This window comes from Lampetra fluviatilis, chromosome 29 (assembly GCF_964198595.1).
Source record: "Lampetra fluviatilis chromosome 29, kcLamFluv1.1, whole genome shotgun sequence".
Lineage (NCBI taxonomy): Eukaryota > Metazoa > Chordata > Hyperoartia > Petromyzontiformes > Petromyzontidae > Lampetra > Lampetra fluviatilis.
The window spans coordinates 759912-784804 of NC_136303.1; the positions used below are offsets into that span (position 1 = coordinate 759912).

The following is a 24893-nucleotide window of genomic DNA, read 5'->3' on the forward strand; positions in this document are numbered from 1 at the left end:
AGATCCCCTGATAGTCGACCTCCCCCGCCCCCCTCTACTTACCCCCCCCCCCCCCCCCGCTGCACCATCTCGCAGCTCTCCCGGCAGCGCTGTCCCCCCGAGGCGACGGGATGTGACCCACGCGGCCACTCCCCGCGCCGCTCCGGTCGCTCATCCCCGCCCGGTTGGCGCCCTCGGAGCGAGCCGGGACTCGCCTCGTGCCCCCCCCCCAACCCCCCCCCCCCCGCACATCGCCCCCAGCGCGGGAGGCGAGCATCCATCGCCGCGCGGGGATGTGAGCCCCCGGGACGCGGGACCGGATCGTCCTCACACCGCGCGGTGCCATGGCGACTCCACTGCTGGAGGTAAACACTGGGGGGGGGGGGGTCCAGCCTAACGGGGTCCGGCTCCAAGGGGGTCCGGTTACCCCCCTTGTATCGAGACTCGTCGCAGGGGGGGGGGGCTCGGCTCGCCGAGAGGCTTGAGCTGGGTTGGCGGTGAAGGCTGGTGAGCTCGGCGGTGAGCGTTGGTGTGGGGTGTTGGTGATGTCGGGTGAGATTTGGTGATGTCCGGTGAGGTTGGTGATGTTTGGTGAGATTTGGTGATGTCCGGTGAGGTTGGTGATGTTTGGTGAGATTTGGTGATGTCTGGTGAGATCGGCGGTGCTGTCTGGCGAGGTTTTGGCGTAGTTTGGCGATGTTTGACAGCGAGGTCTGGCGAGGTCTGGTGAGTTTGGTGATATCTCGTGATGTCTGCTGATGCCTGGTTTTGTCTGGTGAGGTTTGGTGGCGAGCTCTAGTGAGTTGTAATGGTGAGGTATTGGTACGTGTGTGTGTGTGTGTACGTGGCGAGTGCAAGGTGGGGGTGTGTACATATCAGCACTCGGGAGACAAAGACGGCCGGGCTTGTCGTTGGCCTCACCACCCCTTCGTTCGTGGCGGGATCAATGGCTCGCTAACAGCAGTTGCTCCACCAGGATATGTAGACGACACGGGGGTGTCCTTGTCTCCGTGTACATGCGTGTGCATGTGTGTACATGCGTGTGCATGCGTGTACCTGCGTGTGCATGTGTGTACATGCGTATGTTTATACGTATGTATGTGTGGGGAGCGGCGGCGCATCGGTTAGCGCCCTACGGACCCAGCGACCCGATTGCAATTCACGCTCACGGCCAACACCAGTGACGATTATTTAAACTGGTTCTGGGCAGCCTCTAGGTCGACTCAGCGTCAAATGAGTACTTGGGGCGGAGACAAAGCCGCCGGGCGTGGTGTTGGCCACCGACCCCCTCGTGTGCCGTGTCGGCCTTCGCAGCACTTGCCCCAACAGTCTGTAGAGGCTATTGGCGGCATCTTTGCCTTTGTGTGTGTGCGCGGAGCGCAGTGGTTAGCGCACCGCGCTCCGCACTCGTCGCCTTGACATCAGTGGTGCGAGTGTTGTCTGAACCGGCTCGGGGTCTTCAATGTCCGCTTAGCAGCAGCGAGTCGCGCCTGGTACGGGGTGTCGGCATCGGCGTCGGGGGGAAAACAAAGGAGGCCGAGGGTGGTGCCGGCTCCACAGACTGTCGGGGCAAGTGCTGTGAGCGAGCACCTGCGAAGGCCGGGACGCCAGACGAGGGGGGTGGGGGGGGGCCGGCACCACGTCCGGCCGCCTTTGTCTCCGCACCAGGCCGCGACTCTCACGCCGCGACTCTCACGCCCCAAGACTCGAACTCGGGTCGCCGGGTTCGTAGCACAGCTACACCGCCGCTCTCCATTCAATCACCGCAGAGCCACAATCGCACACACACAGTCATACACACACAGTCAGTCACTAACAGTCACACAGTCACACACACACAGTCAGTCACTAACAGTCACACAGTCACACACACAGTCACACACAGTCACACACACACACAGTCACACACAGTCAGTCACACAGTCACACAAAGATAAAGACAAAGATCCCCTGTTTAGCCTGAACAGACTTATTATTAGATCTTTCGGTAAAGTCACGTAGAAGGGAAATAATAAAATAATACAAATTAAACATAATACAATTCTCACGACGATTCGGCCACAACACAAGCAACCGTCCTCAGGTGAGGAACAGCTGTCGGAAAGACGCTGCACAAGCAGCCGAAACGTCGTGAGAATTTTATTATGTTTTATTTTTATTATTTTATTATTTCCCTTCTACGTGACTTTACCGAAAGATCCAATAATATGAATCCCTGCAGTCATGAAAGCTTTAAATCAAAACCTGAACAGACTGTTGGGGCATGTGCTGTTAGCGAGCACCTATGAAGGCCAGCACGGCACACGAGGGGGTGGGTGACCAACACCACGCCCGGCCGCCTTTGTCTCCTCAGTGGCGATGTTTACACATCGCACCAGGTACTCATTTGAGGCTGGGTCGACCTAGTGGAGGCCCAAGACCGGTTCAGATAATCGTCACTGGTGTTGGCCGTGAGCGGGAATCGAACCCGAGTCGCCAGGTTTGTTGTACAGTCACACACACACAGTCACACACACACAGTCACACACACACAGTCACACACACACACAGTCACACACACACACACAGTCACACACACACAGTCACACACACACACACAGTCACACACACACACACACAGTCACACACACACAGTCAGTCACACACACACACAGTCAGTCACACACACACACAGTCAGTCACACACACAGTCAGTCACACACACAGTCAGTCACACACAGTCACACACACACAGTCACACACACACAGTCACACACACACAGTCACACACACACAGTCTCACACACACACAGTCACACACACACACAGTCACACACACACAGTCTCACACACACACAGTCTCACACACACACAGTCACACACACACACAGTCACACACACACAGTCTCACACACACACAGTCTCACACACACACAGTCTCACACACACACAGTCACACACACACACAGTCACACACACACAGTCACACACACAGTCACACACACAGTCACACACACAGTCACACACACACACACACAGTCACACACACACACAGTCACACACACACACAGTCACACACACACACAGTCACACACACACAGTCACACACACACAGTCACAGTCAAACCCACCCTCACACGCGCACGCCCATCCATCGCTCGAGTTGTTCCCTGGCAACAGCGTGTGGAAAGTTACAGAGAATGGGCGACACAGCGGCTGCGAATTCAACCTGGGACGATGCCCAGCTCACGTGGTCTGCACCCCAGCACTGCGGAAGTTAGCGAGGGGTTGGTGGATCACCGCACGAACATTGTGAATCTCCCTTCCCCGCGGGCGTCGGGGAGGAACCATTACCCCGACTCGCCACGAGACGGCGACGGCAAGTGGACTCCACTCTTCTCTCTGGATGGGATAGAGTGTTTCCCCCTCGCGTGCGTGGGTTTTGTCCGGGTGCTTCCGCTTTCCTTCCACGTACAAACATTAAATATGCCGATAACACGTTCATATATAGAGGGCCGCAGAGCTCGGGAAATTGTGGTGTATCGCCGGCACCGCGTGGCTGCTACTGCTGCTGGCTTCCCGCTCGTCTGTGGTTCCTCCTCCCCGCGCCTCCGAGTCGTCCTCCCTCTCTCTGTGTACGAGAGCGAGCGGACACCGTGCCGCGGGGAGCGAATATAGTCAAGGAGATGATGATGATGGTGTCCGGTGGACGAGAGTGCGGCCCGGGTGGCAGCCAGAGGAGCAGCGGTGGTCATCGGCCCGCGCGTGCGTCTTTGTCTGTGCGGAGCAAGATGGGGGAGCGGTGGCGATGTGGTTAGCGCGCTGCGCTATGAGCAGCCAGGCTTTCCGAGTTCGATTCCCGCACAGAGTCAGGATATTGAAAATATGCTGGAGTAATCCGATGAGCTATAAAGCTCTTTCTCCCAGATGCTGACGGCCAACACCAGTGGCAATCATCTCAACCGGTCCTGGGCCTCCCCCCTAGGCCGTTGTCTTTGTGTCGGTATGCGACTATGGGTGTCTGTGTATATATACATGTAGTGAGTGTGTATACGTGAAGTGAGTGTGTGTACGTGTAGGGAGTGTGTGTAGGTGTAGTGAGTGTGTGTATGTATGTGTAATGAGTGTGTGTATGTGTAGTGAGTGTGTGTACGTATAGGAAGTGTGTGTACGTGTAGTGAGTGGTGTACGTGTAGGGAGTGGTGTACGTGTAGGGAATGTATGTGTCCATGGCTTTGCATTGAACGTGTGTATATCTCTATGTACCTGGTTGTATATCTCATTGTGCAAGCGTATGTATCCGTGTGTATGTATCTGTGTGTATGTATTTGTGTGTATGTATTTGTGTGTATGTATTTGTGTGTATGTATTTGTGTGTGCGTGCGTGTGCACCTGTGTATGTATCCGTGTGTATGTATCCGTGTGTATGTATTTGTGTATGTATCCGTGTGCACCTGTGTATGTATCCGTGTGTATGTATCCGTGTGTATGTATTTGTGTATGTATCCGTGTGTATGTATCTGTGTGTATGTATCCGTGTGTATGTATTTGTGTATGTATCTGTGTGTATGTATCCGTGTGTATGTATCTGTGTGTATGTATCCGTGTGTATGTATCTGTGTGTATGTATCCGTGTGTATGTATCTGTGTGTATGTATCCGTGTGTATGTATTTGTGTATGTATCTGTGTGTATGTATCCGTGTGTATGTATTTGTGTATGTATCCGTGTGTATGTATCTGTGTGTGTCCGCCTGTGACTCGATGCGTGATTAGTCTCGTCGATAGCGGGGAGACTCGCGGCCTCGTTCCCCTGCTCGGACCTCTCGCGGTCGCGATGGCGCCTCATCACGAGGTCACCTTGCCCAGCCATCACCATCACGACCACCGTCATCACTACAACCATCATCACCACCATCATCATCATCACCTCTACACTCACCCTCACCATCACCACCACCACCATCATCACCACCACACTCACTTTCACCATTATCACCACCATCACGACCACGCTCACCTTCACCATCATCACCATCAAGACAACCATTATCACCACCATCATCACCACTACACTCACCTTCACCATCACCACTACCGTCATCTTCACCATCACCACCATCATCACCACCACACTCACTTTCACCATTATCACCACCATCACGACCACGCTCACCTTCACCATCATCACCATCAAGACAACCATTATCACCACCATCATCACCACTACACTCACCTTCACCATCACCACTACCGTCATCTTCACCATCACCACCATCATCACCACCACACTCACTTTCACCATTATCACCACCATCATCACCACCACCACTACACTCACCTTCACCATCATCACCACCATCACCTTCACCAATACCATTTTTCATGAGCCCTGGCCGGGAATTGAAATCGGCGGCTCCCCCCTGTCCCCCCCCCCGCCTCCCCCCCCCCCGCCTCCCCCCCGTCCCCCCTGCCTCCCCCCCCCGCCTCCCCCCCCCCCCCGCCTCCCCCCCCCGCCTTTCCCCGCCCCAGGCGCCCCAGGACCCCAGCTGCGCGACCCCCGTCAGGGCTCCGCGAGGCCCCGCGTCGTCCCCGCGCCTCCCGTGGCCGCCGCTCCTCCTGCTGCTGCTGCTGCTCATGGTGCCGGGGAGCGCCCCCGTGCTCACCTCCCTGCCCATGGGTGAGTAGCGCCTCACCATCCCCACCTCACCATCCCTGCCCATGGGTGAGTAGTGCCTCACCATCCCTCACTCACCATCCCTGCCCATGGGTGAGTAGTGCCTCACCATACCCACCTCACCCTCCCTCACTCACCATCCCCACCTCACCAACCCTCCCCGTGCCCCCCCCCCACCGGCCCCCCAGCCGCGCTGCTGGACGACAGTCCGGCGTGCGGCCGCGGCGAGAAGCTCGCCCTGGCGCTCGCCAAGGAGCACGTGGGCTCCGAGGGGCTCCCGCGCGCTCGCGTCGACGTGGACGTCCACGAGCTGCTGCACGACAACGACTACGAGGCCACGGAGATGGGTAACCGTGGCGACGGCGCGGGGGACTGGGTAACCGTGGCGACGGCGCGGGGGGCGGGGTAACCGTGGCGACGACGCGGGGTTACCGTGGCGACAGACACACCTCTGCTGAGCGCAGGGCCCAACACGCCAAGCGGGCAGCAACGAACAGCGCCGTCGTCACAGCTGCAATCGACTCGCCGTGCAAGGCGGCGCTTGGCTCGAGCGAGGTTCTCGTTGTGAGAGCTCAGGGCCGATGGGGGGGGGGGGGGGCTCTGTAGTGGAGCCGTGCGATGCAGGGAGCGGTCGTGACGAGCTTGCTCGCTCTGAACCAAAGCTGCTGCTGACATTGCGCGCTCACCACGAGTCCGCGCCTCGCTGGTGGGAGATGCAGAACCGCCCGCGTGGCTCGGGGTTATTTAATGGCACTCAGTCATTCATCATTCATGTGTCACGCGCTCACTACTCGCTCGTTCAGCCTAATTGGTAATTGCTCACAAAGTCAAAGTCATTTCCTGATCTTAATGAGCCTCGAGGCGTCGGTGATAATCTCCTGTTCACAACTCTACAGACCCAGTGGTGTACATTCCACGTTCATATGGCAAGGACGAGTCTATCCACAAGGAATTTTTCGACGAAGTGGAACCGCTTTTATTGACCCCGGATGGATGATGGGCTGAACTGCCCCAAATCAGGATATCATTGTGAACGCATTATTCACTCATCATTGTGTGATTCATTCACTCTACGATATCTAAATTTATTTCCCAATCATCTCATCATTGCTCATTGCGTTGATCATTCACCACGTGCCCGCTCATTCAATCACTCGTTCATTTATTAATCGTCCATAAATGTACTTATTACAGTCATTCCTTCACATGGTATGCATCTGCATGTGTAAACACATTACTGCGGAGGGAGCTGGTAGGAACATTGGGTTGCTCGGTCAATGGCCAGAGTCAACGGCGGCGTGGTGTATTCCGCAAATATGCCCGACTGTGAGGGCGGGCACAAACCGGCGTGAGTAGGTTAAACGTTGATTTGTATAAGGGCACCACAGGGTGACCAGCCCCTCCCAACCCAGCCCCACCCCTCCCACCCCCCACCCAGCCCCACCCTCCCCACCCAACCCCTTTCCACCCTCCCCACCCAGCCCCTCCCTCCCCACCCAGCCCCTCCCTTCACGACGGACGGACGGACACAATAATCCCCTGTGGGCTGGTGTAACCAGGAGGTTCCTACCAGTAATATGTGTCTATATCCGTGTGTGTCTGTGTGTGTGCCTTCGTATATCTATGCATTTCTATATACCTTTATATGTATCTTCACGCGTATCTCTAAGTATCTATGTGTATCTCCATGAGCAGTGCGTCAGGTGATGAACGGCGTGGTGTATCTCTATGCATTTCTATGGGTCTCTGTGTGTCTTTGTGTGTCTCTATGCATTTCTCTGTGTATCTCTATGTATCTCTATATACTTTATGGGTCTCTATGTGTCTCTATATATCTCTATGGGTCTCTGTCTGTCTCTATGTATCTCTGTGGGTCTCTGTGTGTCTCTATGTGTCTCTATGTATCTCTATGGGTCTCTGTGTGTCTCTATGTATCTCTGTGGGTCTCTGTGTGTCTCTATGTATCTCCATGGGTTTCTGTGTGTCTCCATGTATCTCCATGTGTCTCTGTGTGTATCTATGTATCTCTATGGGTCTCTGTGTGTATCTATGTATCTCTGTGGGTCTCTGTGTGTCTCTATGTATCTCCATGGGTCTCTGTGTGTCTCTATGTATCTCCATGTGTCTCTGTATGTCTCTATGTATCTCCATGTGTCTCTGTGTGTCTCTATGTATCTCTGTGGGTCTCTGTGTGTCTCTATGTATCTCTGTGGGTCTCTGTGTGACTCTATGTATCTCTGTGGGTCTCTGTGTGTCTCTATGTATCTCCATGTGTCTCTGTGTGTCTCTATGTATCTCCATGTGTCTCTGTGTGTATCTATGTATCTCTATGGGTATCTGTGTGTCTCTATGTATCTCTGTGGGTCTCTGTGTGTGTCTCTGGGCAGTGTGCCAGGTGATGGAGAAGGGCGTGGTGGCCGTGCTGGGGCCCTCCTCCAGCCCGGCCTCCTCCTCCGTCATCAGTCACGTGTGCGGTGAGAAAGAGGTGAGGGCCGCACCTCATCACGTGACGTCGCTCTGAACGCAGGGGCAGTGCCTCCGCCCCCACCCCCCAAAGTTTAGATGTGGCGCAGACTATTCACGTGGCTACTTGACTCCAACTTTAAAATCACGTCAAAGTGATCACTAAAGCCACCACAACTACGCCACCATAGTCACCACAACTACAACATTCACAATAACCACCACAATCAACACACCCACCACATCTGAATCTGGATCGGGGGCCAAGCAGGGCCAGGGCTAACTATCCCTTCACCGCGTGCGTGACATCAGGCGGTACGCAGTGCGTCACTTAGCACGGCGCAGGTTCGGCTCCCCCAGTGGAAAAACAACCGCGACGCCTTCCGAGCAGCGTCGGTCTGGCCTGGCACGACCCCGTCGTGGCCCTTGCGTGGCTCGGTTTGTGGGAATGGAAAAACCGTGGGACATCCCTGTGTCTCTCTCTCTCTCTGTTCTCTGTGTTCTCCGTGGCTCCGTACGCAGGTTCCACACGTGAAGGTGGGGGCGGAGGAGACGCCCAAGCTGCTGTACCAGCGCTTCGCCTCGGTCAACCTCTACCCCAGCTACGAGGACGTGAGCAACGCCATCGGCAGCCTCATCGGATTCTTCAACGCCTCCACCGTCAGCCTGCTCTGCGTCAAGCCCGACTGTGCGCGCGCGCCGCAAGACACTCGCCACACGCTCACCGTGCTCACCAAACACTCGCCACGCTCGCCACTCACCACACTTGCCAAACACTCCCCACGGGCACACTCGCCAGACACTGACCACGCTCACCAAAACATTTACCAAACACTCGCCACGCTCGCCATTCTTACCGCATTCTCACCTCACTCACCATTCTCACCACGCTTGTTGCTCACAATGCACAGTGCTTATCAATGTTATTCCTAACCTTGATCGCCACTGACCACCCGCTGCTCGCCACAACAACCACTATAACCGCATGCTGTGTGGCTGCATGTGATCCTGGTTACCCGTGGTTGTTATTGACCGTGGTTGTGCGTGGTTGCCCCACAGGTCTCATGCGGTTGGAGGAGCTGGTGCGGAAGTTCCTGATCGCACGCGACGCGTTCACCGTGCGGATGCTCGCAGAGGACCAGGACCCGACGCCGCTACTCAAGGAGATCCGCGACGACAAGATTAGCACCATCATCCTGGACGCTCGTGCGCCCACGGCCCTTACCGTGCTCAAGCGGGTACGCACGTGGGCACCACTCTCACCGCTCTCACCGCACTCACCACACTGCACTCACCGCACTCACTGTGTTCACCATACGCTCCGCACACACAGCCTCATGCAGCGTTCCATCCTTCATATAGGTGCCCGCTAGCAGAACTTGCCCCAGCGATCTGTTAAGGCTATTGGGGTACCTTTGCCTTTGTCTGCATGTTTGTGTGTGACGGACAGGCGTCCGAGCTGGGCATGCTGTCTGCGTACTACCGCTACATCCTCACCACACTGGTGAGCACCACCGCCCACTGCGAGCCTCGCTCACCACGCTCACCCGCCCTGGTTGGCATGAGCCCCCGGAGCCATCGTTGAACTGGGGGCCTCCTTCTCAGCATCTCCTCGGCAATCGTCCCACGCCCCCCACCCACCCATGCCTCACCGCGTGCCGTGTGGTCACCCAATCTTCCTTGAGGCCACCCTCATCACCCCGCGTGTTTTGAGGTCACCCCGCGTGTCTGAAGGTCACCTTGTGTGTCTGGAGGTCACCCCGCGTATCTGGAGGTCACCTTTTGTGTCTGGAGGTCACCCCGCGTGTCTGGAGGTCACCCCACGTGTCTGGAGGTCACCTTGTGTGTCTGGATGTCACCCCGCGTGTCTGGAGGTCACCCCGCGTGTCTGGAGGTCACCCCGCGTGTCTGAAGGTCACCCCGTGTGTCTGGAGGTCACCCCGCGTGTCTTAAGGTCACCCCGCGTGTCTGGAGGTCACCCGCGTGTCTGAAGGTCACCCCGTGTGTCTGGAAGTCACCCTGTGTGTCTGGAGGTCACCCCGTGTGTCTGGAAGTCACCCCGTGTGTCTGGAGGTCACCCCGCGTGTCTGGAGGTCACCCCGTGTGTCTGGAGGTCACCTTGTGTGTCTGGAGGTCACCTTATGTGTCTGGAGGTCACCCCGCGTGTCTGGAGGTCACCTTGTGTGTCTGGAAGTCACCTTATGTGTCTGGAGGTCACCTTGTGTGTCTGGAGGTCACCCCGCGTGTCTGGAGGTCACCTTGTGTGTCTGGAGGTCACCTTGTGTGTCTGGAGGTCACCTTATGTGTCTGGAGGTCACCCCGCGTGTCTGGAGGTCACCTTGTGTGTCTGGAGGTCACCTTATGTGTCTGGAGGTCACCTTGTGTGTCTGGAGGTCACCCCGCGTGTCTGGAGGTCACCCCACGTGTCTGGAGGTCACCTTGTGTGTCTGGAGGTCACCTTGTGTGTCTGGAGGTCACCCGCATGTCTGGAGGTCACCCCGCGTGTCTGGAGGTCACCTTGTGTGTCTGGAGGTCACCTTGTGTGTCTGTAGGTCACCCCGCGTGTCTGGAGGTCACCCCACGTGTCTGGAGGTCACCCGCTTGTCTGGAGGTCACCTTGTGTGTCTGGAGGTCACCTTGTGTGTCTGGAGGTCACCCGCATGTCTGGAGGTCACCCCGCGTGTCTGGAGGTCACCCGCGTGTCTGGAGGTCACCCCGCATGTCTGGAGGTCACCCGCGTGTCTGGAGGTCACCTTGTGTGTCTGGAGGTCACCCCGCGTGGCTGGAGGTCACCCCGCGTATCTGGAGGTCACCTTGTGTGTCTGGAGGTCACCCGCGTGTCTGGAGGTCACCCCGCGTGGCTGGAGCTCACCCCGCGTATCTGGAGGTCACCTTGTGTGTCTGGAGATCACCTTGCGTGTCTGAAGGTCACCCCGCGTGTCTGAAGGTCACCCGCGTGTCTGGAGGTCACCTTGTGTGTCTGGAGGTCACCCCGCATGTCTGGAGGTCACTCCGCGTGTTTGGAGGTCACCCCACGTGTCTGGAGGTCACCTTGTGTGTCTGGAGGTCACCCCGCGTGTTTCCTGGGCAGGATTTCCCCGTGGTGCAGCTGGAGGGCCTTCGAGCGGACGGCCCCAGCATCCTGGGCTTCTCGCTCTACAACGAGGCTCACCCCTTCTACCCCGAGTTCGTGCGCAGCCTCAACATGTCGAGCAGGGAGACTTGCCGGAGGAGACGACCCTTCCCAGGGCCCGAGGTGAGACACGGGAGACGGGACACAGAGCCGTGGCCTCGGCATCGTTGGATCCCACGTGGCCATGACCCACGGCGTCGCGTGGAGGAGGGAGACATGGTGGGAGGTTGCTCCCGTGTCCTTCGTGTGTCACCCCGGCATTAATAGGCGCTCGCTAACAGCACTTGCTTTACCAGCCTGTTAAAAGCTACACGGGGGATCTTTGTCTTTGCCTCTGTGCCCGCCCGCGCGTCTCAGTTGACGGCGGGGCTGATGTTCGACGCGGTGCACGTGGTGGTGAACGCCGTGCGGGAGCTCAACCGCAGCCAAGTGGTGTCGGTGAAGACGCTGTCCTGCAGCTCGCCGCACATCTGGAACCACGGCACCAGCCTCATGAACTACATGCGCACCGTGAGCCACCAGCCCCGCCCCTAGCCCCGCCCTACCCCCACCCCTACCTCACCCCTACCCCGCCCCTACCCGTACCACGAGCTCCACCCCTTCCCTCGCCCGTACCCTGACCGCGACAGAGCTCGACTCAGCACCGTTACCGGACCTTGGTTCCAATCGACTCCCAGTGCCACCACCCAAACACAGACGCAGTTCCTGGGCTGTCCCTGCACAGGTGGCGAGCCTAACCTGTGGCCCTGACCCCCCCCCCCCCCCCCCCATGACCCCTACAACACGGTGTTTGACACCGTGAGGTCACACGGGGCACCTCGAGAAAAGCGCCGGCAAAAGGTGCCCTCGAGTAGCCCCCTGCCCTGGTGTCCCACCGGCTGCCTGGCTCCCTGCGTCCCCGTGTCCCCGTCCCATCTCTCTCTCTCACATGGCACCGTGCCTTCGGCGTTTGTGTTCTCCGTGTCTCCGTGTTCCCGCATCTCCACCCGGTCTCTGCCTTGTGCGATTCCGCTTCCTATGTGCCTCTCTGTGTCAATCTCTTCTCGCCTCGGTGTCCTCCGTGTCCCTGTGCCCCGCGTCCCACAGGTGGAGTACGACGGGCTGACGGGCCGTGTTGAGTTTAACAGCCGTGGACAGCGAACCAACTACAGCCTGCGCGTTCTGCAGCTGAGAAGAGATGGCTTCAAGCAGGTGAGACCTGCGTCACAAACCTGGCTCACCTTGCTCACCTGATATACCTGGCTCACCATACTTACCTGCCTCACATGGCTCACCTACCTCGCCTGCCTCGCCTGGCTCACCAGCCTCCGTGAGCTCCTCCGGCAGGCGAGTCTGCGTTGGCTGGGTCATGTTGCCCGCATGCCCAGCCACCGCGTGCTGCCCAAGCAGCTTCCGTTTGGTCGGATAGAAGAGGGGGCTACATGGGCACGGCACGGGCTAGAGAAGGGATGGAGATGATGCGGATCTTTGGCTTTGTATACGAGTGTGTGTGTCATTACGTGTTTGCCACATGCATGTTATTTGGGGTTTTCTAAGGGGGTAAAAATTTGTAATTAATAAAAAATATATAATCCATGAACCCCCCCACCTCCGCCTCCCCACGCCCCTTCCGCAGATCGGGAAGTGGCACTCGAACCGGGGCCTCATGATGGACATCACCTTCCCCACGGCGAACCCCTCCGAGAGCCTGGCGAACCGCACGCTGACGGTCACCACCATCCAGGTGAGGTCACCGCCACCGCCTACGGACTGACGTCACGCACACGTGGTGACGTCGCGCTCCGCGCCTGGCCCTGGTTTGGCTCCAAGCCAGACTCCGGCGTCTTCTCGTGAAGGGCGGCGCGTTACGGTTCGTTCGGTTTCCGGCATGGCACACCAAACAGCCAGTGGGAAAACAAACAACCCAGCCTGAACCAGAATCATAATCTGTATTTATGCTGGAGGAATCTAATGAGCTATAAAGCTGTTTTGTCCACAAGAACCGTGCTGGCACGGCTCGGGTGTGCCCGGTGGGAAAATATGGATTGTATGTATGTTGAACTTATTTCGCACCGTACGTAGCCAACCCGCGCTAATCGGAGGTGCGGCAGAAGGACGACAAACTAAAGACGAAAATCAATTCTCAAGAAAAGAGTTTTTAATCGAGACTTTAAAGTGCAGAGCTCCAGTGGCCTCCGATTATTGGAACGAAGAACGTTCCAGACGGCCGCAGAAGCGCATCTGAAAGCGGGTTGCGCGCCCGGTGGCTGGGCACGTGCACGTGCAGGAGAACCCGTACATGATGCTGCGGCCCAACTACAAGGAGGTGGAGGGGAACGCGCAGTACGAGGGCTTCTGCGTGGACCTCCTCGCCGAGATCGCCGACATCCTCAAGTTCAACTACCGCATCAAGCTGGTGGACGATGGCATCTACGGGGCGCCGGAGCCCAACGGGACGTGGACGGGCATGGTGGGGGAGCTCATTCAGAGGGTGAGCATGTGCGTGTGTTGTGCGTGTGTGTGTGTGTTGTGCGTGTGTGTGTGTTGTGCGTGTGTGTTTGTGCGTGTGTGTGTGTTGTGCGTGTGTTGTGCGTGTGTGTTGTGCGTGTGTGTGTGTTTGTGCGTGTGTGTGTTTGTGTGTGTGTTGTGCGTGTGTGTTTGTGCGTGTGTGTGTGTTGTGCGTGTGTGTGTGTTGTGCCTGTGTTTGTGCGTGTGTGTGTGTTGTGCGTGTGTCTGTGCGTGTGTGTGTTGTGCGTGTGTGTGTGTTTGTGTGTGTGTTGTGCGTGTGTGTTTGTGTGTGTGTGTTGTGCGTGTGTGTTTGTGTGTGTGTGTTTGTGTGTGTGTGTGTTGTGCGTGTGTGTGTTGTGCCTGTGTGTGTGTTGTGCGTGTGTGTGTTGTGCTTGTGTGTGTTTGTGCGTGTGTGTGTGTTTGTGCGTGTGTGTGTGTTTGTGCGTGTGTGTGTGTGTTGCACGTGTGTGTGTGTGTTTGTGCGTGTGTGTTGTGCGTGTGTGTGTCTGTGCGTGTGTGTGTGTTTGTGCGTGTGTGTGTGTGTTTGTGCGTGTGTGTGTTTCCAGCCGTCACCCTCGCTGTCAACCCAGACGGTTCACCCCGTATTCTTGTGCAGGGAAATTGAGTTTTCAGGTCCATACGGCGTACAGCCGTTTCAATCCGGGAAATTTTTGTTGTCTACGTGTTTGTGTTTCTCCCTTGTAATGGGACTCCGTATGATGAACGCTGAGATGTCTGAGGGCACGGGGTGACCAGCAAGGTCTGAATTCGTCTGTAACAAGGTAGGGCGCTGATCAGGGCTTGACGGGATTGTACCATGTGCTACCCAAGCAGTTTCTGTCTGGCCGGCCAGAAGAGGGGATACACGGGCACGGCACGGGCTCGAGAAGAGATGGAGTGACGTGGTACAGGAGGATGTGGGGCTGAGTGGACTTGCCGATGAGCGGTACCAGCGGTGTCAAGATCGACCTCTATAGAGGAGGCTCGTGCAGGACGCTACCGGGCAGTTGGAGGCAGTCGCCCTCCAACAATAATGGAGGTCGGAGCAGCAACGCTCACAACGAGCGGAGCGCCGGGTGGCTAAAGCACAGCGAGTTGGCACAGTAGGGGGTACAGATGATGCACGTGCATTTGCCAGTCATCTGAGTCAGTCAACCCATGGCACCTGGGTCTGCCCCTAACCTGTCAGCGAGCCTTCCACATGTCACGTGACCTCAAAGTGCACCAAGCCTGGCACAAGCGCCGTGGTGGCGTCACCGCCACTGAGTGCTGGCTGATCGTCGTCGTTGTGCATGGCGCTCGCAGAAGGCGGACCTGGCGGTGGCGTCGTTCACCATCACGGCGGAGCGCGAGAAAGTCATCGACTTCTCCAAACCCTTCATGACGCTCGGCATCAGCATCCTGTACCGCGTGCACTTGGTGGGGCGCTCACTGGCACACGCACGCGCGCACACGCACAGACACACACAGACACACACAGACACACACACACACACATAGACACACACACACACAGACACACACACAGAAAGACACACACACGCACGCGTGCACACACACACAGAAAGACACACACACGCGTGCACAGACACACACGCGTGCACACACACACAGACACACACACAGAAAAACACACAGAAAGACACACACACACACGCACGCGTGCACACACACAGACACACACGCACGCGTACACACACATACACTGAAAGACACACGCACGCGTACACACACAGAAAGACACACACAGAAAGACACACACACAGAAAAACACACACAGAAAGGCACACACACAGAAAGACGCACAAGCACGCGTGCACACACACACAGAAAGATACACACACGCATGTGCACGCACAGACACACGCACGAACGCACATGCAAAGACAAAGATCCCCCTCCTATAACCTTCCTTTGAATATTGGGGCAAGTGCTGTTAGCGCGCACCTACGAAGGCCGGCACGGCGCACGAAGGGGTCGGTGACCAGCACCACGCCCGGCCCCCTTTGTCTCCCTAGTGGTCGATGTTTACACACCGCACCAGGTACTTATTTGAGGCTGAGTCGACCTCGAGGAGGCCCAGGACCGGTTCAGATATTCGTCACCGGTGTTGGCCGTGAGCGGGAATCGCACCCGGCTCATTGGATTCATAGCGCAGACGTGTGTCTGCGGTCGCGTTCACACGTGGCTGTGCGTCTGCTGCTGCTGCTGCTGCGGCTGCTGCTGCTGCTGCGGCTGCTGCGGCTGCTGCTGCTGCTGCTGCGTCTGCTGCTGCTGCTGCGGCTGCTGCTGCTGCGTCTGCTGCTGCTGCTGCTGCTTCTGTGGTTGTGTGTAGGGCCGCAAGCCCGGCTACTTCTCCTTCCTGGACCCCTTCTCCCCGGCCGTGTGGTTGTTCATGCTGCTCGCGTACCTCGCCGTCTCCTGCATTCTCTTCCTCGTCGCCAGGTCCATTACCTCCTCACTCCACACCTCGTCGCTCGCGCGCGCGACACGACATGCACAGAGACCTCCCCGCTCCGCCCCCGAGGGGAGTGGGTGGCCGCCACCACCACGCCGGACCGCCTTTGTCTCCCCAGGGGCGATGTTTACACATCGCAGCAGGTACTCATTTGAGGCTAGCGGGAGGCCCAGGACCGGTTCGGTTAATTATCGTCACTGGTGTTGGCCGCGAGCGGGAATCGAACTCGGGTAGCCAGGTTCGTAACGCAGCGCGCTAACCACGACATTACCGATATCTATAGACACACAAAGACAAAGATCCCCCGTATAGCCTTAACATACTGTTGGAGAAAGAGCTGCTAGCGAGCACCTACAAAGGCCGGTACGGCACACACAGCAGCAGCAGCACACACACACCGCAAGGCACGCACACAGACAAGCGGGACACGATCTCAGCGCTTGTGCCCCCCCCCCCCCCCCCCCAGGCTCTCGCCGTACGAGTGGTACAACCCGTACCCGTGCCTACGGGGCCGCACGGAGCTCGCCGTCAACCAGTACACGCTGGGGAACAGCCTCTGGTTCCCCGTGGGGGGCTTCATGCAGCAGGGCTCCGAGATCATGCCCCGCGCGCTCTCCACCCGCTGCGTCAGCGGCGTCTGGTACGTGTCCCCTCCTAGCTACACGCGCACGCACGCACACGCGCACGCTCATCCACAAAGATCCACGCGCTGCGCTACGGACCTGGCAGAGACCCCCCCCCCGTCCCGAGTTCAACTCCCGCTCACGGCCACCACCAACAGCAGTCACAGCGATGATCTGAACCGGTTCTTAAAGCCCTGCGCGTGAAATCGTACCCAGCACAACCCACTAAGCAGCCAATATCCCTCGCGTTAGAACACCGCAGGCTGCACCCAGCACCCAAGACGCTGCATTAAACTCCCTGCACAACGCACCCAGCATGAAGCGTGCAGCCCGAGGTGGTCCCGCTCCGCCCCCACTCCCCCGCCACGTGCACCCCGCTCCCTCCTACTGCTGCTGCTGCTGCACCCCGCTACCTCCCACTTCTGCTGCTGCTGCACCCCGCTACCTCCCACTGCTGCACTCTACACACTGCTCCCTCTTACTGCTGCTGCTGCACGCTGCACACACCATCGCCCCCGACACGAGCGCTGCTCACACTCACGCCTCCTCGTGAACTGCTCGCTGTAATTGCTTCATGAATTTCGATGTAGTTCACATGATTAATTACGACAATCGGTGATTCATTGTTTAGATATTAAAATGAAACGTTTAAATGTCCATACTTAGTCTAGCAATGTGTTTGAGGGGCGTGTGTGTGTCAGGGTGGGGAGGAGCGGTGGCGCAGTGGTTAGCACTTCACGCTCACGGCCAACACCAGTGACGAGTATCTGAACCGGTCCTGGGCCTCCCCTAGGTAGACTCAGCCTCAAATGAGTACCTGGTGTGGTATTGGGACACAACGATGGCCGGGCGTGGTGTTGGCCACCCACCCCCGCGTGTGCCATTTCAGCCTCGATCAGTGATCGCTAACGGCACTTGCCCGAACAGTCTGCTAAAGGCTGTATGGGGGATCTTTGTCTTTGCGCGTGTGCGTGGGTGCGTGTGTGCATGGGCTACGTGACATTGGTTGGTTGGCCTAACAGGGCTGCATGCGTGTCCCATCGTCACCACCACACGCGCTCATCTGACAAGCCCCGCTGGAGACGGACACACACACACCCCACGTCCACCCACGCTCACTCTCACACGCCGACGTCACCATGGCGCCTGGGTGCACCTTGAGGCCACGTGAAGTGTAGAAGGTTTTCTGGCAGGAGGTGACGGGACGGACCCATGTTAAACGAGTTGAATGGCTTAGATGACTGGTAGATGCACCACCTGTGCTCTGCACTGTGCCACCTTGCTGCGTTTTAGACATCCAGCGCTCTACTCGTTGTTGTGAGCTTCGCTCCTCTGCCTTCCGTTGTTACTGGAGGGCTACTGCCTCCAACTGCCCAGGAGCGTCCTTCACGAGCCTCCTCCATAGAGGCCGATCTTGACACTGCTGGTACCAGTCATCGGCTCAGCTCCATATCCTCCTGTACCGGAGCAGCCGATCTCTTCTCTAGCCCGCGCCACGCCCGTTTAGCACCCTCGATCCAGTCAAGCAGATCTGCTTGGGCATGTGGTGTTTCGGCATGCGGACTACATGACCCAGCCAACGCAACCTCGCCTGCCGTAGGAGCTCGCCAATGTGAAAGTGTCGAGATCGTTCAAGGATCTGTGAGGTCCTCACACAATCCAATAGGGTTAAACCCAGAATGGATCGTGGGCAGTCTCGCCTGAATGTTGAAGATCAGCACAGATGTTCCTGTAAAGGGCTGTACGCTTCACAAGCATAGAGAAGGGAGGGCTTGACTTTGTATGGAGCGACAGATCAGGTGGTTGCCACACAGCGTTTTCGCAGCCGATGAAAAGGCAAGCAGGTCGACTGATTCAGTGCATCAAATACGTGGCACGGGGCATCAGTCACATGACACGGCACATCACTCACCAGCCAGACGGTCACGTGTGCAGCCCTGTGTGGTCGGGGTGGGGGGTAGGGGTAGATAGGTGGGGAATTGGGGGGGGGGGCTGTTGGAGGGTACTAACGGCTGTCAGATGTTGCAGATGTCTTCTTTTCTCTAGAGTGTGTTTTGAAGACTTGCCCTCTCTCCCCGCCAAGGTTGCCTGAAAATTTATGTTCTTATCAAGGTGGGCATTCACCTTGATCATCATCTCGTCTTACACAGCGAATCTGGCTGCTTTCCTTACCGTTCAGAGAATGGAAGTGCCCATCGAGTCAGCCGAAGACCTCGCTGACCAAACTAACATCGAGTATGGCACCTTACAGGCCGGCTCCACCATGACCTTCTTTCAGGTCTGTTATGGCGCGGGGGGGCGGGGGAGGGAGGGGGGTGTGGTGATGATTGATGATGAAAGATGGTGGGAGATTGTGGCCGATGTTTGGGTGATTCTGGGAAATGTTGTTGAAAAGTTCGCGAGAGATGCTGGTGGATGGTGGGAGATGTCGGAAGATGGTGGGGGATTATGGGAGCTTGTGGGAGCTTGGGGGTACATGGCGGGGGGATTGTGAAAGATTGTGGGATATGGAGAGGTGGCGAGAGATGTTGACAGATCACTGGATCTTGTGGGAGATGGTGAGAGGTTGTAAGAGATGGTGGGAGATTGTGAGAGATGGTGAGAGGTGGTGATTGTGGGACATGGTGAGAGGTGGTGAGAGTTAGTGGGAGACGTTGGGCCTTACCGGAAATAAAGTGACTGGCTGAGTTATGAATGGAAAGCCAGTGACCATCACTCCATGAAGGGTTGATTTGGTGCAACTGGGTTATAATCTGGAACAATTCTGAGCCATGCAATTCCGATTTGGGAAAACGGTAAGACACTCAACTGTGCAAATGCGTTCTTGAATCAAACAACCCACAAGTTCGCTTTGGCTTCTCACTTAAACCCCTAGGTCGACTCAGCCTTAAATGAGCATCAGGTGCGTTGTGTGAACATCAGCACTGAGGAGGCAAAGGCGGCCTGGCGTGGTGCTTCCACATCACCCGCTCGTGTTTCCTTGCCGGCCTCAATAGGTGCTCGCTAACAGCACTTACGGGGTGTTATTGGAGGGGGGGGGGGTCCTTGTATTGATGAGGTGTGTGCCTGGGTGGCGAGAGGTCGGTGTGGCTGCTCGAGGCGGCGTGCTGTGCTGCGGGTGGCTGCGTGGCCTCTCCTTCTCGGCGGCGAGGCCGGAAGGTGGTGAGGGGGGGGGCGAGCGGCGTGCCCGCCCGGGGGTCAAAGCCGCGGGGAGCGCCGCCCCCCCGCCGCCGCCGCCAGCAGCCGGGAGCCCCCCCCCCGCCACCTCAACCGCCGCCGCTCGCCCCCCACCCCCCTACAGAACTCGCGCTACCAAACCTACCAGCGCATGTGGAACTTCATGCTGTCTAAGCAGCCGAGCGTGTTTGTGAAGAGCACCGAGGAGGGCATTGCCCGCGTGCTCAACGCCAACTACGCGTTCCTGCTCGAGTCCACCATGAACGAGTACCACCGGCAGCGCAACTGCAACCTGACGCAGATCGGCGGCCTGCTCGACACCAAGGGCTACGGCATCGGCATGCCGCTCGGTATGACGCTCGGCATGCCGCTCGGTATGACGCCACCACCGCCGCCGTGGCGCTCACGCTGCCCGGGCGGCTGGGCGAGGAGCGGTGGCGCTTCGCTGCGCCACGAAACCGGCGACCCGAGTTTGATTGCGGCTCACGGCCACCAACAGCTGTGACCATAGTCGTCTGAACCGGTTCCTGGGCCTCCCCTAGGTCAACTCGGCATCAAATGTGTACCTAGTGCGGTGTGCAAACATCGTAGCTGGGGAGACAAAGGCGGCGGGCGTGGTGCTGGGCACCCCCCCCCCCCCCCGCCTTTGTGTGCCGTTTCGGGCTTAATAGGTGCTCGCTAACAGCACTTGCCCCAACAGTCTGTAAAGGTTGCACGTGGCGTCTTTATCTTTGGGGAGGCGGGTGGGTAGTGGCGTAGCTACATCCGATCAGATCAGGTTAGCCAATGGGTGAATTCGATTAATCTTATTTAATATCAATGACTAACGATAAAGAGGGGGATTGTGGGAGTGGAGAGGGGGGGATTGTCAGAGTGGAGAGGGGGGGGTGTGGGAGTGGAGAGAGGGGGGGGGGCGATGTTGAGTGTGCTGCGTGACGCGTGCCCGCAGGTTCCCCCTTCCGTGATGACATCACACTCGCGATCCTCCAGCTGCAGGAGAACAATCGCATCGAGATCCTGAAGCGCAAGTGGTGGGAGGGGGGCAGCTGCCCCAAGGAGGAAGATCACCGCGCCAAAGGTACGTGGGGACACGGGGACGGCGTGGGGGCCATGGTGGGGGTGGTGGTGGGGTGGTGGGTCACACGGAGTCGTGCAACATCCACTCTGAATGGAAGCTGCGGCCAGTTGAATTGCTGCCGTGGGACCCAAGCCCCCCGCGAGAGGGCAAGGTGGTAATGTTTAAAATAATTAAATAAAGTGCCCCCCACTTTAATGCCGGTTGCGCAATCGGCGTCGCATCTTCACGAGACGAAGAATCCGGCAGAGGAGCAGTGGAGCCCGTCCTGTTCGTGAACGGGCCGCGGAAGTGGATATCGCAGAGTGACCTCCGAGACCGCTTCTTCGAGTGACCTCTCTGGTCCACACGGAGTAGAGGGCAGCGCCTTCCCACCCGCTCTGCGTGTGAGAGAGAAGTTCGTCACGTGGCGGTCAAACCGATATTGTCGTCACGTGCGTCTGTGTTGTTGTTGGTAACTGGGCCGACACCGTCAACTCACGCGCCCTTCAGAAGCCGGTTTTGAGCGCACGTGGTAACCATGTTGTCTTCTGTGTGCCGCACAGGCCTGGGTCTGGAAAACATTGGCGGCATCTTCGTGGTTCTGTTCTGTGGCCTCATCATGGCCGTGTTCATCGCTGTTCTCGAGTTTATCTGGAACTCGCGAAAAACGGCCTCCGAATCAGATGAGGTAGGGCTCCATGGCCACCACCACCACTACCACCACCACTACCACCACTACCACCACTACCACCGCCACCACTACCACCACCCCTACCACCACCACCACTACTACCACTACCACCACCACCACCACTACCACCACCGCCACCACCACTGCCACCACCGCCACTACCACCACCACTACTACTACCACCACCACCGCCACCACCGCCACCATCACCGCCACAGCCACCCGCACACCATCCCCTGCCTGGAATGGGACCCTGGGGTAGAGATGCTATCACAGCAATTTGATTCCCGCCCCCCACCCCCCCACCCCGGCTAAACACAGAGTCAGCGTAGTCAATAGGGTTAGCGGTGTCTGCCCAAGGTTTCTTACAACTGTGTTCAGTTTTCTTATTCGTAAAGAATATTAATTCCTGCAGTCACGAAAGCTTTTAGTCAAGATTTAACTGTGTTCAGCTTAGTGATGGCCTGTATTTTTGTTAACTCCCACCTTGTTACAGCTATGACCACCCAAGCTGGTTGCAGTGGAGGGGTGGTGGGGGGGGTTAAACCACCAGAGGGTAAGGGGCGGTTAAAGTAATCAATCGATGCCGTCTCACACTGGGGGCCCCCACAGTGTCCACCCGAGCGCTTTGCAGAGCCCCGCGCCGGCGTCTCCCCCGCCTTGAGTTGACCCGCGACGACCCCGGCATGCGTCGTACGAATCCCGCCGCGGCGTCGCGAGTTTTGTTTGGAGGTGGAGGAGCGAGTGCGGGACGCCTGTCGTGCTCTGCGTGTGGTGGTGTCTGCGCGTGGCGTGTGCGGTGCCGGTGGTGGCGGCGGTGTGCGTGGTGGCGGTGGTGTGTGCGGCGCGGCGTGCGCAGGTGTCTGTTTGCCAGGAGATGGTGAGCGAGCTGCGCCGTGCTGTCTCGTGTCAGGAGACGTCCCGGCGGAGACGCCAACCCCGACGGAGGCCCGGCCGCGCGCCGCCGCTGCCGCCGCGCGGGCCGCACGCCCCCGACGCCTCGGGCCTCCACCTCAAGCTCGCCAACGGCAAGCTGGTGGCGGGGGGCGGCCTCGCGGAGCCCCCCTCGCCGGCCTGCACGCACATGCACTCGTGCCGCGAGTGCCGGAAGCAGTACCGGCTGAGGCTGCTGGCGGCGCGGGCGGCGCCGGACGCTCTGCACCGCGACACGGAGCAGTCGTCGCTCTGACGGCCCGGCGCGAGCGGCGGAGAGAAAGGGAGAGAGGGAACGAGAGACGCGGGCGGGGAGGCCGCGCGACGTGACGGGGGGGCCATCCGGACAGGGCGCCACCGTCGCCGCCGCCGCAAGGAGATCCGGCGCCGGCATCCCGAAAGCGCCGGCCGACCGCCGGCTCCGCGCGACGTCGATCGAGGCTGAACGGCTCCTCCTCCTCCTGCCCACGAGCGGCCGCCAATGCCAGCGGAGTCCGGCCAGGACGTCGCGGCCGCGCCGACCGCGTGCTCCGACTGGCCACGCGGAACGTGCGCGCGCGCGTGTGCGGCGCGTGCCTTGGACGCGCGGCGCAACGCAGGGACTCGCTCGCGCCGTCGCGCAACGGCGCTCCGGCCGACACGCCCGGCACCACGCGGAACCCGACCAGCGGCGCGGGGGGGGGGGGGCCGGGGGCTGCCGTGGCAGAGCTCGCGCGGCTCTCGAGCCGGAGCCGCCCGCTCCGTCACGGAGACGCTCCCCGTGCCGCCGAGACGGGAGGAGGTCGAAGCGGGCGACGCTGCCGCCGGGCCGCGGTGCGCCGACGGTCACGACGGCGGTGTTCCGCTTTTAAATTTGGCGGCCCCCCCCTCGCCCCTCCCCGCAACCCCCCTTACCCCCTCCTTGTCCAGCAGCGGCACCGGATGTGACCCCCACGGTGACTGTGGCTCCCGCACGGGAGCCGGTGACGCCCGGTCGTTCCCCGACACTTCAGGGCGGCGACGCGGCGTTGGAGTCGCGCGGTGACCGACGGAGCTGCCTTGTACCACGTGCTAAATCTGCTCAGAGTAGGGTTGTTGTTTTTTTCATGTACGCATTAGTCATCGGTCTGGGATGTCAAGTATCGTGAGGCGGCGATGTCACCATCGTCACCCCCCCCCCACCCGCGCTGCCCTCCACCACCCGACCCCCGGCGTTCATCCCCCATGTGCCCCCAGCCTCTCCATGGCTCTCCACACCTGTGACGGCCTCTCACGACGCGCAGGTGCATTTCATCACGGGGCATTCGCGGTGCATCACTGGGCATTCGCGGTGTATCACGGGAAGGCGGCGATGCCCCCTCTCCCCCACCCCCCGGGGAACGGCGATGTCACGGTTTTGTTTTCTCTTGTCTCCACATCACTAACATTTTCCCAAATAAAGAGGTCAATTTACAGATCATGTAGCTCGTGAAGAGTGCGTGAGCGATGATGAGAGGAGTGTGGCGGAGGTGGAGGTGGATTGGTGGAGCCTCTGTGCGTCGTGCGACACCACCAAGCGACACCGGACGGCTCCTGAGTCGCCGCCGTGAAGATAGAAGAGGATGTCGCAGCCTCCACCACCAACAATCACAGCAACCACGGCCCCAACCACCACAACCACGGCCCCAACCACCACAACCACGGCCCCAACCACCACAACCAAGGCCCCAACCACCACAACCACGACCCCAACCACCACGGCCCCAACCACCACAACCACGGCCCCAACCACCACAACCACGGCCCCAACCACCACAACCACGGCCCCAACCACCACAACCACGGCCCCAACCACCACAACCACGGCCCCAACCACCACAACCACGGCCCCAACCACCACAACCACGGCCCCAACCATCACAACCACGGCCCCAACCACCACAACCACGGCCCCAACCACCACAACCACGGCCCCAACCACCACAACCACGGCCCCAACCACCACAACCACGGCCCCAACCACCACAACCAAGGCCCCAACAACCAAACCCCGGCTGTGACAATAGCCGCGTGCATGATGGGGGTTGTTGGTGTTTCCGCGATTGTTGGTGCCTCCGTGTGACTGTGTGTGTCTTTGTTGTGTCCGTGTGTGTGTCTTTGTTGTTGTGTCCGTGTGTGTGTCTTTGTTGTTGTGTGTGTCTTTGTTGTTGTGTGTGTGTCTTTGTTGTTGTGTCCGTGTGTGTGTCTTTGTTGTTGTGTGTGTCTTTGTTGTTGTGTGTG

At 58.6% G+C, this 24893-nt stretch overlaps 1 protein-coding gene across 7 annotated transcripts; it reads left to right on the plus strand.

Moving 5' to 3' along the window:
• Nucleotides 1-230: 230 nt before the first annotated feature.
• Nucleotides 231-24093, plus strand: GRIK5 (glutamate ionotropic receptor kainate type subunit 5). 7 transcript variants are annotated; one of them, XM_078869933.1, is made up of 21 exons: nt 265-344; nt 4733-4811; nt 5489-5636; nt 5822-5980; nt 8021-8118; nt 8619-8784; nt 9156-9334; nt 9547-9600; nt 11188-11352; nt 11587-11739; nt 12316-12420; nt 12845-12952; nt 13496-13699; nt 15022-15135; nt 16052-16161; nt 16641-16814; nt 18910-19075; nt 20099-20324; nt 20924-21052; nt 21595-21719; nt 22582-24093. In XM_078869933.1, the coding sequence occupies exons 2-21, from the start codon at nt 4794-4796 to the stop codon at nt 22909-22911; spliced, it is 2931 nt and encodes a 976-aa protein (XP_078726059.1). In that variant the 5' UTR covers nt 265-344; nt 4733-4793; the 3' UTR covers nt 22912-24093. The 7 variants fall into 7 exon arrangements, with proteins under 7 accessions (XP_078726058.1, XP_078726060.1, XP_078726062.1 ...); XM_078869932.1 differs by lacking the exon at nt 4733-4811 and having other exon boundaries at nt 231-344; XM_078869934.1 differs by lacking the exon at nt 4733-4811 and having other exon boundaries at nt 231-344; nt 22636-24093.
• Nucleotides 24094-24893: the final 800 nt, after the last annotated feature.

What these genes read in the sequence shown, in the direction of transcription:
- GRIK5 (XM_078869932.1), top strand. Translation starts at nt 324, where the DNA reads ATGGCGACTCCACTGCTGGAG. An exon ending in TGACGGTCACCACCATCCAG is followed by an intron (nt 12,953 to 13,495) that starts GTGAGGTCACCG and finishes GTGCACGTGCAG; the next exon opens with GAGAACCCGTACATGATGCT. An exon ending in TGGGGGAGCTCATTCAGAGG is followed by an intron (nt 13,700 to 15,021) that starts GTGAGCATGTGC and finishes TGGCGCTCGCAG; the next exon opens with AAGGCGGACCTGGCGGTGGC.